Raw genomic sequence first — 16,697 nt, 5'->3', positions numbered from 1 at the left:
TCTGCTGGAGACACCTGCCGAGGTCCTTGTGCACCAGCTTCGGGCGAATGCTGTGCACCCAGCTGGACCTCAGAGCTTTGCCTGCAGCTAAGTGGTTTTACCATCCTCCAAAAGTCATCCTCCTCCTTCCTGTCTAATACCACCGGCGGCATTCGTATCATAGGACAAGGAGTATGGGCAAAGGGCAATACAAGAGGAAAGGACACGGCGCATCACCTGTCGCCCGGGTGCTAGCGGGACGCACGTCTGCTCAGTCAGAAACACGCTGTTAAAACAGCAGAAATATGCTGTTAAAACTGACTAAAGAACAGACCACGCTGTTACCTTGCCGCGCCGGGAGACGCGGCCGGGGCGGCTCGGGGAGCGGGGACATCCCAGCGCAAGCGGCCGTAACGGGAGCCCGGCGCAGAGCGGGACGGCTACTTACACTGTGAAGTGGTACACGAAGCACTTCCAGCCCGTAGGCCGCTCCAAGAAGTTGTAGACTCTGCCCTGGATGCTGCTGCGGCTCAGCAGGGGCTTGCGGAGACTGTAGATGGAGACGCGGGGGTCCAGGCTGACGGGCGGCCGCGGGCAGTCGGCGTTCATCACCACCACCTCGCTCTTCATCCGCAGCGGCCGCTCTCGCTCCGACCCCGGGCTGCAGCCTACCGGCGGCTGCCCGCCCTGGGCGGCGGAGAGTGGGGCATAGTGGGCATTGGGGGCGTTCTCAGCCAATTCCAGCGCTGAGGACTTCTTGCTGGGCGTCATGCTGCCTCTCCTGGGCAGTGACAGCCGGCCCAGGGTCCGGCTTTTCTGCTCGCCCGGGGGAGAGCTGGAGGACATGGCTGGGGCAGTTCAGGGAACCCGAGGGCGCGACGGTGTCAGGGCTGCGCTGCGCTGCCCCAGCGAGCTGCTGGCCGGCGCCGGGCGCCCTCTCCCGCCGCCGCCGCTCGGTCCGGCCCCCTGGGGGGCGGCTCCCGGCCTGGAAAGGTGAGGAGAAGCCGCGGCGAGGGCGGGTCCGGTGCCGGTGCCACCCATCGGGAATCGGTGCGCGGCGGCCCCGGGAGGTCTGCTCAGCCTCACCCCGGCGCGTCGCCTACGGGCAAGCACCTGCTGAAGGGCTTGACCCTAAGCACCGGGGGCACGGGCTCGGCAGCGAGCCCGGACCTGCTCCCCGCGTCGAGCCACTCTCCTCCTTGCCGATCCCGACCTGTTTCATCTGTCCCCCTTGTCACCCACATGGCTGCAAGAGGCGATGGGGCAGGGAGCCTCCAGCTCGCCCAGAAGCCCAGCAGGCTGTCTCACCGTCTCAATCTGGCACCAAAATCCGAAATCCCAACTCCCTAACTCTGGGGTTTGCAACAACGAGCGGGCATTGACAAAGCAAAGGTGCACAAGTTCGGGTGCTGGAGGCGTTCCCACAAGTCCAACAGAGAAGCTGAAAGTGGCAGCCAACACTGATGCAGTGAAATGTGCAATCTACACCTCCTGCCAACACCTCCTAACCATCCACTGAGCAGTTTCTTAATAGCTTGACATTAAAGGTCCAGCTTCTCTTAAACTGCCTCTGTATGCTCAGAGGGTGAGTCTTCCAGGGTCTCTGCTGGTCTTTCAAGCCTGAACTTTGTTTGGAAATTTGAACTTCTTTTCCTTGTATGGTCACAAGATAGGTCACCACCTAATCTGCCAGGTCCCAAACCATATTAATTCCGGTTTTGAAGGATATTTCGTTAAGGAAAAGATATATGTGGAGGCTTCACTAATAAGAATGAAAGACTCTGTTCGTTAGGGGCAGCAAGGATGTGGTTAAATCACCGAGATGGCACAAGCTGCCCAAGCTAAGTAAAATCTGCCAACATTTTCCAACCATCCCACCCAGCATTTGTGGGGACAAGGTACTCCAGTAAGCGTTTCCCAAGTTGGTGGTGTGAGTTTCTGGAGTACAACGCAGTAGCTCAGCTTTAGGACCACCAGAGCCTTTGTGATCTGCTGCTCTGTACTTTTTTGCAGCATTTCAGTGTCTAGGAGCAGGAGAACTCTGGGATTCTCCAAGGGACTCTTTTCAATAGGAACAACAAGCAAAGAGCCCGGTCACCAGCCCTTGGAAGTCGCTGGTGTTATTGTCGACACAAGGGAGCAAGCACCTGAGTGACAGGGCAAACTGCAGAAGACAATAAGCACTTCTGCAGATTTGCATCCTCTACAAACTGAGTCTCTCCCCAACACCAAAACTGTTTTGTCTTTGTGGAAGGGTGTGTGTGGCCATTAATAGCAGGTTGTTTTCAGGGCTTGGATAACTTTCCTGTGCAGCAGAGTAAGCTGTGAGTGACTTAACTGCAGCATGAATCAATTTGTCATGCTTTTGTGCATCGATTAGTTAACAACTTCTATTCCCAGAGCAAAAGAGGGTGCTCTTTGATCTGGAGCGCTGGGTTTTTTCCTTCAGCCCAAAATAGAACAGAACTAGTAAGAGCTATGTGGAGTTCATGGTTGATACTGGTACTCGGACAAGAATGTTGCAGAAAGATAAGGTGCTAAATAAAGTTAAACAAAAACAACCCAGCTAATTGCACTTCCATTCAAATGTCAGGCTGCGCTGGGCAAGATCCTTCAGGAGAGCAAACAAGCAAGACTGCATAGGCTCCTGTAAAGTAGTCATTTACATATGTGAAGGATCTGACTCCTTCTTAGGAACACAAACTCAGAAATGTGAGAAACTGCAAAACTTGTGTCTAGATCGACCATGTACTAACCAGGCTTTCCCTCTTTCCTACAAGCAAGGACCTAACACAAAAAAATAGCTTAAGAAAAACAGCATTTCAAAGGAAATTTTCCTGCAGCTGGTCAAAATAGAGCCAGGATTTGAGAACAGTTCTTTTCTTGCTGTAAGCCTGCAAGAAAAATGACTAATGGAAGAAAGAATGTCATTGCTACCCTTGAAGGCTCACTGTTTGAGGACTGGCCTGATAAAGTTGTGATATCAAAGTTAACAAATGCGTTTCTTTATGTAGTGCTCTGCTTTGTTTTAAAGACCAGCATATTGTCTGGGTTATATAGGACCTTATCCACAAAATATCAGGTGCAGAATTCAGCAAAGCAAGAGCCTTTCTTCTCATACACACCTTATGTTGTTCTTCAAAGCTGATTTTGAAAATTATTGTGGCATTATGCTGTTATTTATCCATTGATCAACAAAGCAGAGAGTAGAAACTCTGTGATCTGTGCTAGATTGTGTGCTCATGCTCTGGCAGGGGGTTTGGACTCAGTGGTCTCCTTGGGTCCCTTACAATCCTTAATATCCTGTGAAACCCAAATATCTCTGAAATTAAGAAAATGGAATAACTAAGCACAAAAGAAAAGAGTTGAGAACTTAATTTGTTCCTCAATGTTCAATGAGAAACTGCTCCAAGCAAGCAAAGATTGTTTCAATAATTTTCCTCACTGCAGAACAAGGAAAGCCTCAAATATATTCCATGGCAAATATACCGAACTGGTTTTCAGGTCACAAATATTTTTATAAGGTTTTGGGTTGGACCTCTAAGATGGACTAAATCTATCAAAGGATCATCACAAATAAGAGAATTTTAGACTATTTAAAGTATCCATTTGAGCAGTATCTAAACATCTTTTCCCTAGAGTCAATTAATTAATCTAAATCCACTATGTTTTTTCCCAATATATGACTAATCATAGAGTGGCTTGAGCTGGAAGGGACCTTAAAGATCATCTAGTTCCAACTCCACTGTCATGGGTAGGACATCTCCCACTAGAGCAGGTTGGTCAAAACCACATCCAGCCTGGTCTTGAACACTTCCAGTGATGTGGCACTGACAGCCTCTCTTGGCAACACATTCCAGTGTCTCACCAGCCTCCTAGTAAAGATTTTCTTCCTAATGTGCAATCTAAATCTACCCTGCTCTACTTGAAAGCCATTGCCCCTTGTCCTATCACCAGAGACCTTTGTAGACTGTCCCTCCTCAGCTTTTCTGTAGCCCCTGTCAAACACTGGAAGGCCACCATAAGATCTTCCTGGAGCTTTCTCTTCTCCAGGCTGAACAGACCTAACTCCCTCAGCCTGTCCTTGTAAGAGATGAGCTCCACCCCTCTGACCATCTTTGTGGCCTCCTCTGGACCCTCTCCAACAGATCCAAGTCCTTATTATGTTGGGAGCTCTAGAGCTGGACATGGTTGATGACAATTTATTTGAACAAATACAGAAACATCTACATTAAAAGTAGATTTGGATAGATGATTCCTGCCTAGTTCATCTTACTGAATGCTAAAACATTCAGGTGAGCATGTCCCTGCCCATGGCAGGGGGGTTGGAACTGGATGAGGTCCTTGAAGGTCCTTTCCAACTCAAGCCATCTTATGATCTGTGATTCTATGAAAGAAAAGTATCATAGAGATTACTTAGTGATAAGAATTCAGGGAAATGCTGCCTTCAGTGACAAATTAGCTGTCTACAAATAGACTAGGACTTGGAAAAACATACAGAAACAAATTGACAAATGAATTAACAAAGCAGGAGCAGGCTAACAAGTCAGAAGTTGAGCAGTCATCAGAGACCACATTAGCAAGCCACTTCATAAAACCACTGACTGCTGTCCAAAAAGACACTTTTTAAATGGGGTTATGCAGTCTGCTTTTCTCTCAGTCTCTTTCAAGACATATCAGGAAGAAAACAGCACCTAGCTTTGGATTCAGAAAGTTGAAGTTGGATTTTAATTCTCTCCCTCTGTGGTTATTTTTGACTGCAGATGCAGTAAGTTGAGGAATCTGGTCAGCAGAGAGAGGTAACATTGCAGCAGAGAGCAGCATGCACCAGATATCTGGAGCTTGGAGGCTACCCAGTCAGCAGCTGACAGTCCTGATTAACATTATCTGTTTGAATGCTTTCTTACTGCGTGGTTATGGCTGCAGTTGTCATCTCTTTCCATAACGTTTTTTAACCCTAGGGGTGCTGTTATTATCTACCAATGGTCAGGTTAAGTCCTAAAGCAAAGCTTCAAGAAAAGTGCTGGGCATATATTTAGACTTAGAGCATAAAAACCATTTTCTTTGCTTTATTTTCATGTGTTCACTTGTTCACATGTTTAAATGCTTAGCTGCTCTGCAACTTTAATGTGAACCTTGCAAGGTGATATACATGTATGTGTGTGTGTATATTTGCTATTTGCCCATAGGATTAGTCCTGCTGTTTGCAGTCATTCCCTCTCTTGTCCTCAAGAATAAAAAAAGAAAGGAAACTCCTTCTGAGTGAGGCTGAGCAAGAATTTACCTGCAACAGTACTTAGTAGACTCTTAATTTTCATGTTAATGAAGATTCATTTATATGAAAGGATAGTACCAGCCAACTGAAGCTTGAGTTTATGCCAATAAAGATCCAATTTTTCCTCTACAGTGTCAGTCTGTTCTATTTGCTGCTGTTGGCCAAAAGCTCCTAGGTGTGAGTGATTTGGAAGAATTCAAGTTCTTACGTGTTTAGGAAATGGACTTGAGGGCAGAGCAGGGCTCACCAGCAGTAATAAAAAGGTGGAGCTAGAAATGGAGCTGAACTCTCTTGGTCCAGCATATCTTGTGAACATCCCTCTCAACACTCTTTTCTTGCTCCCAACCTACTTGTAAATCTTGAATAGAATCACAGTATCACAGAAACATCCAGGTTGGAAAAGCCCCTCACAATCAACAAGTTCAACCTACAACCTTACTCTACAACATTTACCTTAAATCATAGCCCTAAGCACCACATCCAAACCACCCTTAAACACATCCAGGGTGGGCGACTCCACCACCTCCCTGAGCAGCTCATTCCAGTGCCTGACCACTCTCTCTGTGCAAAACTTTTTCCTAATATCCAATCTAAACCTACCCAGCCCCAGCTTGAGGCCATTGCCCCTTGTTCTGTCTCCAGTTAGCTGTGAGAAGAGACCAGCAGCAGCCTCTCCACAATGTCCTTTCAGGAAGTGGTAGACAGCAATGAGGTCTGCCCTCAGCCTCTCCTTTTTCAAACTAACCATCCCCAGTTCCCTCAGTCCTCCCTCATCAGATTTATTCTCCAGGCCCTTCCCCAGCTTTTTTACCCTCCTCTGGACTCACTCTAGCACCTCCACAACACTCGAAGTGTGGCCTCACCAAAGCTGAGTCCAAGGGGACAGTCACCTCCTTACTCCTGCTGGCCACAGCATTTTTAATGCAAGCCAGGATGCCACTGACTTTCTTGGCTGCCTGGGCACACTGCTGGCTTGCATTCAGCTGCCTGTCTATTACAACTCCCAGATCCCTTTCTGTCAGGCAGCTCTCCAGCCACACTGCTCCAAGCCTGTTGCGTTGCTTGGGGCTATTGTGACCCAAGTGCAGGAGCTGGCATTTGGCCTTGTTGAAACTCATCCCATTAATGCTGTCCCACTGATCCAGCCTATCCAAGTCCCTCTCCACCCTCATTCAAATCAACACTGCCACCTAACTTGCTGTCATCTGCAAACTTACTGATGACATTCTCTATGCCTGAATAAAGTGTCAGGAGGAAAAATCAAGACCTCAAACTTGTGCAAGGTTGATAAAACAGAGAGGATACCCTTAGGAGAGCTTGGTTGTGACTTCTGACAGCCAGACACACTTGTGCATACATAGAATCATAAAATAGCTTGGGTTGGAAAAGACCTTAAAGATTATCTAGCTCCAACTGCCCCTGTCATGGTGGGGACACCTTCCACTAGATCAAGGCCATATTGGATGGGACCTTGAGCAACCTGAACACCTCCAGGTTTGGAGCTTCCCTTCTGAGCATAGCTCCAAAAGATAGAACTAAAGGTGCTGGCAAACCACCACCACATTTGTTTTCATCACTGAGACAGATATGGGTTATTTTAATCTCAGAAGCACGTGAAGCTCAAGAGGCATTTGATTGCTCACCTAATGCCATATGGGGTACAGTGTGCATATTCTTACATATGCAAAGGTGTCTGAGGGCAGAGTGACTAATGGCATTCTTCAAATGAAGAGATCCTTGCATCACCTTCTTGCATCAAGAGAAAATTCTCCTCCTTGCATTAGTCATGAACCTTCTCTCTGTTAAGCTAAAAGCAACATCAAATAATACTGCTGAATAAGCTCCCAATAAAACAACAGAGATGCTGAGATGCTCCCCAGATTTTTGTTCCATAGCTGATTATGGAGGGGCCTGTGCCTTATGAAAGGATGGTCTGGTATTTCACAAAGGGTTTCACTCTCAGCAGCTGAGAAAGAAATTAGTAGTTATCACTAAATCTCTTCCTGGTCAGGGAACACTTCCTGCCCGTGACCCTGTTAATCTGTAACATATAATATCCTACTTCACACGTATGGAATGACATGGGAGAGATAAACATTGTTCCTCAGCAGGGCCCTCTTGGCAACCCACTTTTGATGTCAGGAGTTATCAGTCTGCCAGTTAAGCATAACTGTGGCTGAATGTGTCTTTTAATTGCAGGTGGTTCACGAGGAAGTGTGCAACACAGGCAATGTAACTTCAACTCCAGGGTGAAGAGTAGATTTCTCAAATGAAAATTAACCTAGCAGCTTTCTAAGGGCCCAAACCAAAACCCCACCAAAAAATAACAGAAAAGGTGTTTGCAATGTCTCGTCCCCTGCCACTGCACCTTTTCTTTTCTCAGCAAACCATCGCTCAATGCAAACAGAATGGGAGCTATAAAACTCTGTAGGCAGACCACGGGAGACCTGTGCAACAATCAGCTCTGCCAAACTGGAATTTCAGGTTGCTTTCATCTCACAGAATAAGAGGTTTTATTTCACTAGTGCCATTCGAACAGGTAAAGCTGAGCATTTAAAGGTCTTGCAAATATATATTTTTTAAAGCTGTCCTGCAATTACAATTTAATGTCAAACTCTAGTCCCATCCCTGACCTCTTACTGTCTGGGTTAACTGCAACTGTCATCTTCATGTCCTCATCTTTGGTCTCTAAAGAGCACAGTTGCTTATGTTAACAGGATTTCATGTTTTATAATAGCAATGCTAAAGCTGAATTTGGGCTCTCCCAAACTTTGTGTGTGAAGAGCAGCACAACATTGGAACATTAGGGCCATCAGAGCACCCCTGCTTCTCTCCCTGAATGGTTGCCAATTACGAACCCAAGTGGAGGCATAACTGCTTTTTAGGAAGCACTCACATGCACAGGGAGGCACTGGCATTTGTTCACTTATCTGGCAATTGTTAGAATTTGAAATAAACTGAGGTCTCTGATAATGTACCTTTCAGGTAGAAACTAGAGCTTATTGAGTTCAGACTGTCTGCACCACGTCCAAATCCCCCATTCTGCTCAGAAACTGAAACTTGCTTTGTATTCCTCACAAGAGCAATGTATAACCTAACTCCAGAGTTACAAGGCTCCTGAAAGCACAAGTGCTCACCTCATTCAGTGAGGGAGAAACAACTCCCAAACTGCTATCAGGAGAAAAGAGGTTCACAGGATGATAGGGGTTGGAAAAGACCTCTGGAGATAGAGTGCAACCACCCTGCCAGTATAGGACCACAGAATCTAGCACAGGTTGCATATGGAGGCATCCAGACAGGGCTTGAAAGTCTCCAGTGGAGACTCCACAAGCTCTCTGGAGAGGCTGTTAATTTGTATTTCCTATTATTTCAGAGCCCATTATAAATAATCAACAATTCATCTGACCTGCAAAGTTTATGTGGGTATTATTATTACCTTTAAAGCTACCTAACACTTCAATTTGCCTTTGCAGATGTTTTATTTTGTATATTCTGTTCCTGGAGGTCCCTCTAGTGGCTAAAGCATCAAATTTAGCTGCTCTGACCCAAGAGGCTACAGGAGGTTTGTCTCCTTTTTCTTTTTGGTAGGTACTTCTCATAATCATAGGCTTGCTCAAGTTGGAAAGAACCTTAGAGATCATCTACTCCAACCTCCCTGCCATGGGCAGGGACACCTCTCAACAAGAGTTGGCTGCCCAATGCCTTATCCAACCTGGCATTGGTGGGCTGGGGTACCTCTCAACCAGACTTGGCTGCTCAATGCCTCATCCAATCTGGTATTAACTTAATGGTTTGATGGTTACCTGGCAATATAAAAGGGAGAAAAAAGGCAACCATACTGGGCTTTAACTGATACATTTTCTAATAATAACAAATGACCAAAGAGAGCACCAAATCCCTGTAAGAATATTGAAGTCAAGAAAGAATTACAGTTCTCCCTCCAAGAAGAAAGTTCCAGTCTCTAACCTTGAACTTGAATGGGCAGAGTTCAGCTTCCAGTAATCCCACAGACTTCCTGTGTGACCTCTGGTGAGTCAGTGTTCCTATTTGTGCTTCAGGTTCTTCATTTGTAAATGGGGCAATAGCCCTGCCCTCCTTTGCAGCAGTAATGAGAAATATGGTTACATGTTAAGCACCTGGATCTACTGGGGGAAAGGAGGAACAGGATAGGGCAGTACAAAGGTAAGGATGCTTTGGAACACTGTACAGAGTTCTTGTGTGCAGACAGAACTAACAACATAGGGATTTGAAAACAAGACATTGTGTTTTGAATGGGAATAAACTTGGATGGATGCTTTAGCTGCTGGTGGTACCATACAGAAAGTCTTCCTTGCATTTGCTGTTGCTGTGATACCTTACCATGTGCACACACATGGCAGTGGACATGCTCTGGCTGATCAGCCATACAGTAACAGACTTGATTGTCACCAGTAACATCAATCTTTTAAGAGGCCAACTGCTATACAAAGTTAAAAACACAGAGTCCATCACAACATTAGTGGCTGGGTTAATGATTGAAGGGGGAGAAATGGGAATTCTTTGGGGATGCAGAAACTCACAGAATCACAGAACTAAACAGGTTGGAAAAGACCTTCAAGATCATGGAGTCCAACTTATCACCTAACACCTTCTCATTAACTAAACCATAGCACTAAGTCCCTCATCCAGTCTCTTTTTAAACACCTCCAGGGACAGTGACTCTGCCACCTCCAACCAAACCCCCAACCCAACCAACTCCCACAAAACCCAAACAACAACAAAAACCAACCAAAACAAGCAACAATAAAAGTTTGCCTGCCAAAACGTTGCTGTTTAAGTAGTACTTAAAAGCATCAAAACATACAGGAGTTCAACAGAGAAGACACTTCATAGACAAATAGTCCAGGATGGACTGACATGATTCTGACTCAGGGTCTGATATATGAAGAGTTCAGCCTCACAGCCATTATTGCTCCTTAATTGTAGATTAAGGTAAGCAAAACACTCAGTTCTATGTTAGAGAAGCTCTTCTGCTTGGGCTAGGACTTCCACAGCCTCAGCACCTTGTGCTTTTGGATAAAACCATCAGTCAAATCTGGACAAAAATAGCAGTGCCTTCAATCATACACTGCAATCTAGTTCAGCTCTCAGAGAACATTTCTTGATTAAGATCCTTCTCAATTTCTGGGTTTCATACTTCAAACAACTGTGGCTTGCCACAAAGATGAAAGGTAAAGGACTTTTTATGACTGTAGTGTAATGGAACCTAACACAGTTCTGTTCCTAGAAACAAGCATTACCAGAAACATGGATATCTAAAAAAAGAGTGGCATGTGGACACTGAAAGGACATTTTAAAGGCATCCAGCATAATTTCTCAAGTCATCCTGAGATAAACAAAATTTGGGTATTTGACAAGTTTATGTCATTTTATAAGCTAATCAAAAGGAGTGTGCCAGAGATACTTTTCTAAAGGTTTTAGAAGCTAAAGCACAAAAGAGCCCAGACCTGCAGAAGAAAAGTGTATTTAGAGTCTATAAAACCAGCAAAATCTGCATTGAGAACCCAGAATATTTATGGCAGACATCAACTTATACCAAAAAAATCCCAGCCCTAAAACAAACACATAGGAATGATGCTACTTATTTTGATAGTGAAGGACAAAATTGTTTGAAGAAACACATTACTGTGACCATGAAGAAGTTTATAAGCCTGGGGATATTGTTGGCTTCTTCAGAGTAGCTTCGATTCACAGCAGTTAGAATAGAATCATAGAATGGTTTAGGTTGGACTCAAAGCTCATCCAGTTCCAACCCTCTGCCATAGGCAGGGACACCTCCCACTAGAACAGGTCACTCAAGGCCTCATCCAACCTGGCCTTGCACACCTCCAGAGAGGCAGCAGACACAACCTGCCTGGGCAACCTGTGCCAGTGTCTCACCACCCCCACAGGAAAGAACCCTTTCCTAACATCTAGTTTGAATCTCCCCTCTGCCAGTTCAAACCCATTCCTCCTCATCCTGTCATTACAAGACCTTGACAATAGTCCCTCCCCAGCCTTCCTGTAGGCCCCCTTTAGATACTGGAAGGCCACTCTAAGGTCTCCCCAAAGCCTTCTCTTCCTCAGGGTGTGGAGCCCCAACTCTTGTAGCCTGTCCTCACAGCAGCACTCCTGCAACCCTCTGAGCATCTTTGTGGCCCTCCTCTGGACTTGTTCTAACAGTTTGGTGTCCTTCTTGTGCTAGGGGCTCCAGAACTGCACACAGTACTCCAGCTGGGGTCTAGCTGAGTTAGCTGAGCTGCAGTGATTTTTACCAAGAGAAGGCTGTTACACAGCATGAAAGTCCCACAGGCCAGTTACCTAAGGAAGCAAAGTGGTGGAACAGTTGTACTCCAAATGCAGAATAAATCCCTTCAATGAACTCACTGTTAAAAGCTGACATCCTGTGCACCAACATTCAATGTTATCAGTCAAGATAAGCTGACAGTGTTTGTTTGGAGACCTGAACTCCTTAAGAGAGGCCCTCATTTGTTAAGGATTTCTGTAGCAGGTGCCTCTTCTCCAAGGTGATGCAGGATTAGTTACTGACACAGCCACTCAACAGCCAGGTCACTGCAGTGATTTGGAAAGTTAGTTTAGAAAACATTCACAGCTAAAGCCCATCCCTGCTGGTTGTCAGGTTCTGGTAACTTGATGCTCCACCACTCCTGCAGAAAAATGCTTATTATTTGCATCTCCACCTACTTCACAGGGCTGATTTTCATCCCAGAGGAGAGCTGTTGGTATCACTACACACTAGCAAGGTTTGCTTTATTGTCATAGGGACTTGCGGGTCAAGAAATCTGGCAACACCTTCCTCCTGCCAAACAGGAACAGGGAGCAGCAGCAGATAGCACTGGTGAAAAGAGCCACCTCAGTCCAACTCCAGCCCTGCAGTTGGATTGTTGTGCCTGTTGCAAAGCCCAGCCAGCAGGTAGGATCACTCACTGTACTGTATATATGGAGAAATGTTTGTGATTCAAACAAAAGGTCATTACTTACATCACATTTTCTTTCCCCTTCCTCATCTTTGAGTAATCAGCAGTGATATAAAACAATCATTACTACTCTTTCTTCCTTTTAATCAAGAGATAGAGGTAAAGCTTTCAGATTATCTTTACTGGAAATTTCACAAGCTCTTTGTTGCTGTCCTATGTCCTTGTTCTAAATAATTTTGTGTTGTGTGTGGGCTTTTTATCTGCTCAGTACTTTGTTTTTCTTACACAAATAGTAGCTAACTTACTCTGTTCATCCTGTTCTGCAGTTAGATGTCAGCAATATCCTACTGCTGTGCTCCCCTGTTTAGACAATCTTTCAGCCTGCACTAGGAACAACTCTGAATTTTCACAGACTTGCATCTAACTGATTCTTGGCTACTGTCCTGGCCTGATGTTAGCAGACTCTAGAACTAGTTGTCTACTATATAGCTGTTTCTGAAGCAGCAAGGTACAGAGGTGGACCCATGACTACTTTCTCCAGCACTGTAGGTTTCTGCCCCATGGGGTTCTTCTACCAGGCTCAAGAGTTTTGGAGATGAACATGTGCTAACATAAGTCTACACTGTGCTACTGTGTGTTCCTCTGTGTGTTTACTGTTCTCATCCTCAGCCCCCAAAGACAAATCCCAACAGTATCCTGGGGCACAGATTTTATCTTTGGCTCTGTGTCTGTTTTAATCTTTCCATGCAGGTTTTAATTTGCTGTTCTGAAACCAAGCTTGTAAAATGTCTGACAGAGATGAGGTGGGAAAAGACCTCTTCATTCAAGGTCTATAGGCAGACAACTGCCTGTAAAGACTCTTCATACAGACAGGGCCACAGGGAACAGAGTCAGGAATGGTGACCAGCCAGAGTTTGGCTTATATTATTCTTCATTGATTCTTCATCTGGGAAAGCATCTTCTCCCAGTGAGTTATGAACAAATAAATCAGTAAAGAATAAAGGTGAAAGTTATCACTGTCTTTGATAAGTTCTTTGAACTCTGTATAATTCCTTTTGATTCTGCTGGATAGCTCAAGGGAACTGCTCATCTAAATCACATTAGGTGCACAAACTGTCAAAGCATGAGGTCTATTATCTTTAAATCAGGCTATTTAAGACCCAGTGTCTGCTAATTATCACTTTGGATGAGTATGTAGCCTGCTTCTGGTTTGGATTCACTATTATTCAGCATTATACACTGTAGCTGGTTTTATTTCATCAATATCATAATCACAACCGATGTGGAACAGGACACAGCATTATGAGAGCAACTGAAATCACACATTCCTACAACTACCTTTTAACTTTCCAATTTGGTAGCCAGTAATAATTCTACAGAGTTCTAGTTTTAAGCTGTTCTCCTAAGACTTATGGCAAGTGAGAAAGTGGCTTTTTCATCCCTCTTAGACTTGCCTTCTATAATTAAAGTTACTTCTTCACATGCATGAAGCTTGTTCTTTTAAACAAATATAAATAGAGCTTTTATGTCCTCAATATATAATTCCATACCCTCATAATTGTAAAAGTTTTACCCCATCTGTTAGAATTAAACTTTACAGCAGACATATTAACAGGAGCTCTCTTAAATTTCAAACAGGAGCAGTTCTGAATTCAGTGCTTTCAATGGGTCTGACTTCTGAACGTGCAACGCAGCCCAGAGAACTCAGGTGCTTAAAACCCTTAAAACTTGAGGCTTCCTCAAATTCACAACCACATCAAATGCAACTTATTTTGTAGTTATTGGAAAAGACAGAGAGAGGCTCATGTCCTCTCCATGGGAAAAAAAAAACAAACTTAGGGCAGTTGGTGAACAATTTTGCCACAGTAACTCTTGCACCATGCACTGAGTTCAAAACTGTGCCTGCACTTTTATATGTGTTATATATATATATATCTGTATGTATATATCTATATGTGTGTATCTATACACACATACATGTATAATGTCATATTTAAGGAGCAAAACAGACTATTCTCCAGAGGCTTAGAATTCTCTGAGTGCATCTTGTATGTGGTTTATGCAAAAGAGATTTTTTGGTTTGAATCTACTTTCCCTCTGAGCTCACAACATTTGCTTAAAGCACTGAACAAGCTCTTACAAATAGGAGATGATGAAAGCAATCCCACAAGCAAACACAGGTGGGGTTTTTTTCCCCCACCTATAGAAGAATTACTCTTTTCTGTATAAGAAAGCATAGCTACAGGCATGGAATTAAAGAAATAAATTGTACACATGTCAAACTTGAAAAGAGATGAAAGATTATTTTAGGATAGCTTGTGAAAAGGCATTTTTAAAGACCTAATGCTAGGGACTAACTTAGTGAAATCAGCTGTTGGTATCATGAGAAACACCTATGAATTTTTGCAGGTTCTGTAAGCAAGTATAATTTTTGCAGGTTCTGTAAGCAAGTGTTAACTACAGCACAGGAGGGGAGAACTTCTTTACTGTAAGGGTCACAGAGCACTGGAACAGGCTGCCCAGAGAGCTTGTGGAGTCTCCTTCTCTGGAGGCTTTCAAGACCTGTCTGAATGTGTTCCTGTATGACCTGCACTAGATTATACTCCTGCTCTAGCAGAGGGGTTGGACTTCAATGATCTCCAGAGGTCCCTTCCAATCCCTAGCATCCTGTGATACATTAAAATTCAACAAATGAAAAACACAAACTGATCTGAGCAAAACCACAGCAGATTAACTCCAAGCCTTCCTAGTTCCTAAGTGATGCTAATTCTTCTTCCAGTAGAGTTCACTGTGTCCTTTACCATGCATTTAGCAGTGCCAAGCTACAATCCAGCTTCGACTGAAGTTTTCAGGTATGGTTTGGCCTGCCTGAGCAGAACATTGCTCTTTCTGAAGCACTTGTTTTGAACTGGAGCTACTCCCACCTTGTTCCTGTGTTTTCTTTCTGCATGAAGGATGGCTGTGGTTTTGGCAAGCCATTATTTGCAGGAGTTTATGTCGTGCTCTACACCACATCAGTGAACCCATTTGGCTGAAAAATGACCTGGCAAAAATGCCTTCTTTTTAAGTGAACTCGGCCTGATTCAGTGCAAGGCCACACAAAGAGCTGTTGGCACAGCTTCAAAGTGGCCTGCCATGCTGTGGGAACAGAGAGGTGAAGGTCCAGGAGGATTTGAAGCTCGATGCAATCTCCTCCCTACACCCCATATACAATGTGCTAGGTAAGCATGACTAACTCCTTTAAGCAAGCAGTATTGCTTTGTGTTTGCTCTCATCTGTTCCATTTGCTCACAAGATCACAGGATGTCAGGGGTTGGAAGAGACCCAAAGAGATCAGTGAGTCCAACCCCCTTCCAGAGCAGGACCACACAATCTAGCTCAGCTCACACAGCAACACATCCAGCCAGGCCTCGAAGGTCTCCAGAGAAGGAGACTCCACAACCTCTCTGGGCAGCCTGTGCCAGTGCTCTGTCACCCTTACATAAAGAAGTCCCCCCTGGTGTTGAGCTGGAACCTCCTGTGCTGCAGCTTATATTCATTGCTCCTTGTCCTATCCCAGAGAGCAAATGAGCAGAGCCTTTCCTCCCCCTTCCTGACCCCAGCCCTCAGATGTTTATAAACATTTATTAAATCCTCTCTCAGTCTTCTCATCTGCAGACTAAGCAGCCCCAGGTCCCTCAGCCTCTCCTCATTAGGCAGTGCCCCAGTTCCCTAATCAACCCTGTAGCCCTCTGCTGGACCCAGCAGATCCCTGTCCCTCTTAAACTGGGGGTCTAAAACTGAATGCAGTACTCAAGATGAGGTCTCACCAGAGCAGAGAGGGAGGAGAACATCCCTCAATCTGCTGGACACACTCTTCCTAATGCACCCCAGGATCCCATTGGCCTTCTTGGCCACCAGGGCACATTGCTGTCCCATGGGTAACTTGTTATCTACCAGCACTCCCATTGTTTGCTTCCCTGATGTCTCTCTAGCCACTCAGATTTTCTCCACAGAATAAATCCACTGCCTGACATCCCTATGCAAATGTCATCAAACCCACTGGAACTTAGTCAAATAGCCTCTGGTATTCCTGGTCCTCTTGCCTGTGTTAAGCAGATGAAGACAGAAACAGCCACCCCCAAAAGTACCTCTATTTGCATTAACATTTTGCACAGTCATTTGTTAAAGCCTTGGTACTAAGCCTATCCAAACCAAAGCACAACCCACTCTCCTAGAAGCTAGGAGAAAGGCTTCTGCAAATAAAACACCTGATTTGCCTCTCATCCTTGTGTCCTAACAACAGCAGGAAGGATCACGTTCCATAGGCATACCATAGAAAGGATAAAAAATGTCAGAACTGGTTCAGGAACAAGGCTCTCTTCCCACACTTCTTTCTTCACATGGCAGGGGAGTTGGAACTAGATGATCTTTGAGGGCCCTTCCAACCCTGACAATTCTGTGAGTCTGTTTACAGCTTAGAATCATAAAATCAGTCAGGGTTGGAA

The 16,697-nt window shown here is 44.9% G+C and overlaps 1 protein-coding gene across 24 annotated transcripts in view; it reads right to left on the bottom strand.

The window, feature by feature from the left end:
* KCNQ1 (potassium voltage-gated channel subfamily Q member 1) overlaps positions 1–16,697 on the bottom strand; it is a 434,341-nt gene that overhangs the window by 376,474 nt on the left and 41,170 nt on the right. For 6 of the 24 annotated variants that reach the window (XM_064163201.1, XM_064163205.1, XM_064163192.1 and 3 more), the window contains exon 1: positions 428–980. The exons of 1 other annotated variant lie outside the window; for it this stretch is intronic. In XM_064163201.1, the coding sequence (XP_064019271.1) occupies positions 428–825 (398 nt within the window). In that variant the 5' untranslated portion in view covers positions 826–980. Of the gene's footprint in view, positions 1–427; positions 990–16,697 lie in introns of those variants that run through there. 17 more of the 24 variants (XM_064163199.1, XM_064163194.1, XM_064163198.1 and 14 more) reach the window with 8 other exon arrangements.

The sequence above is a fragment of the Pogoniulus pusillus genome, chromosome 24 (assembly GCF_015220805.1).
Source record: "Pogoniulus pusillus isolate bPogPus1 chromosome 24, bPogPus1.pri, whole genome shotgun sequence".
Taxonomy (NCBI): Eukaryota; Metazoa; Chordata; class Aves; order Piciformes; family Lybiidae; genus Pogoniulus; species Pogoniulus pusillus.
The sequence above is the reverse complement of the archived record's forward strand: the minus strand, read 5'-3'. Positions and strand labels throughout refer to the sequence as shown.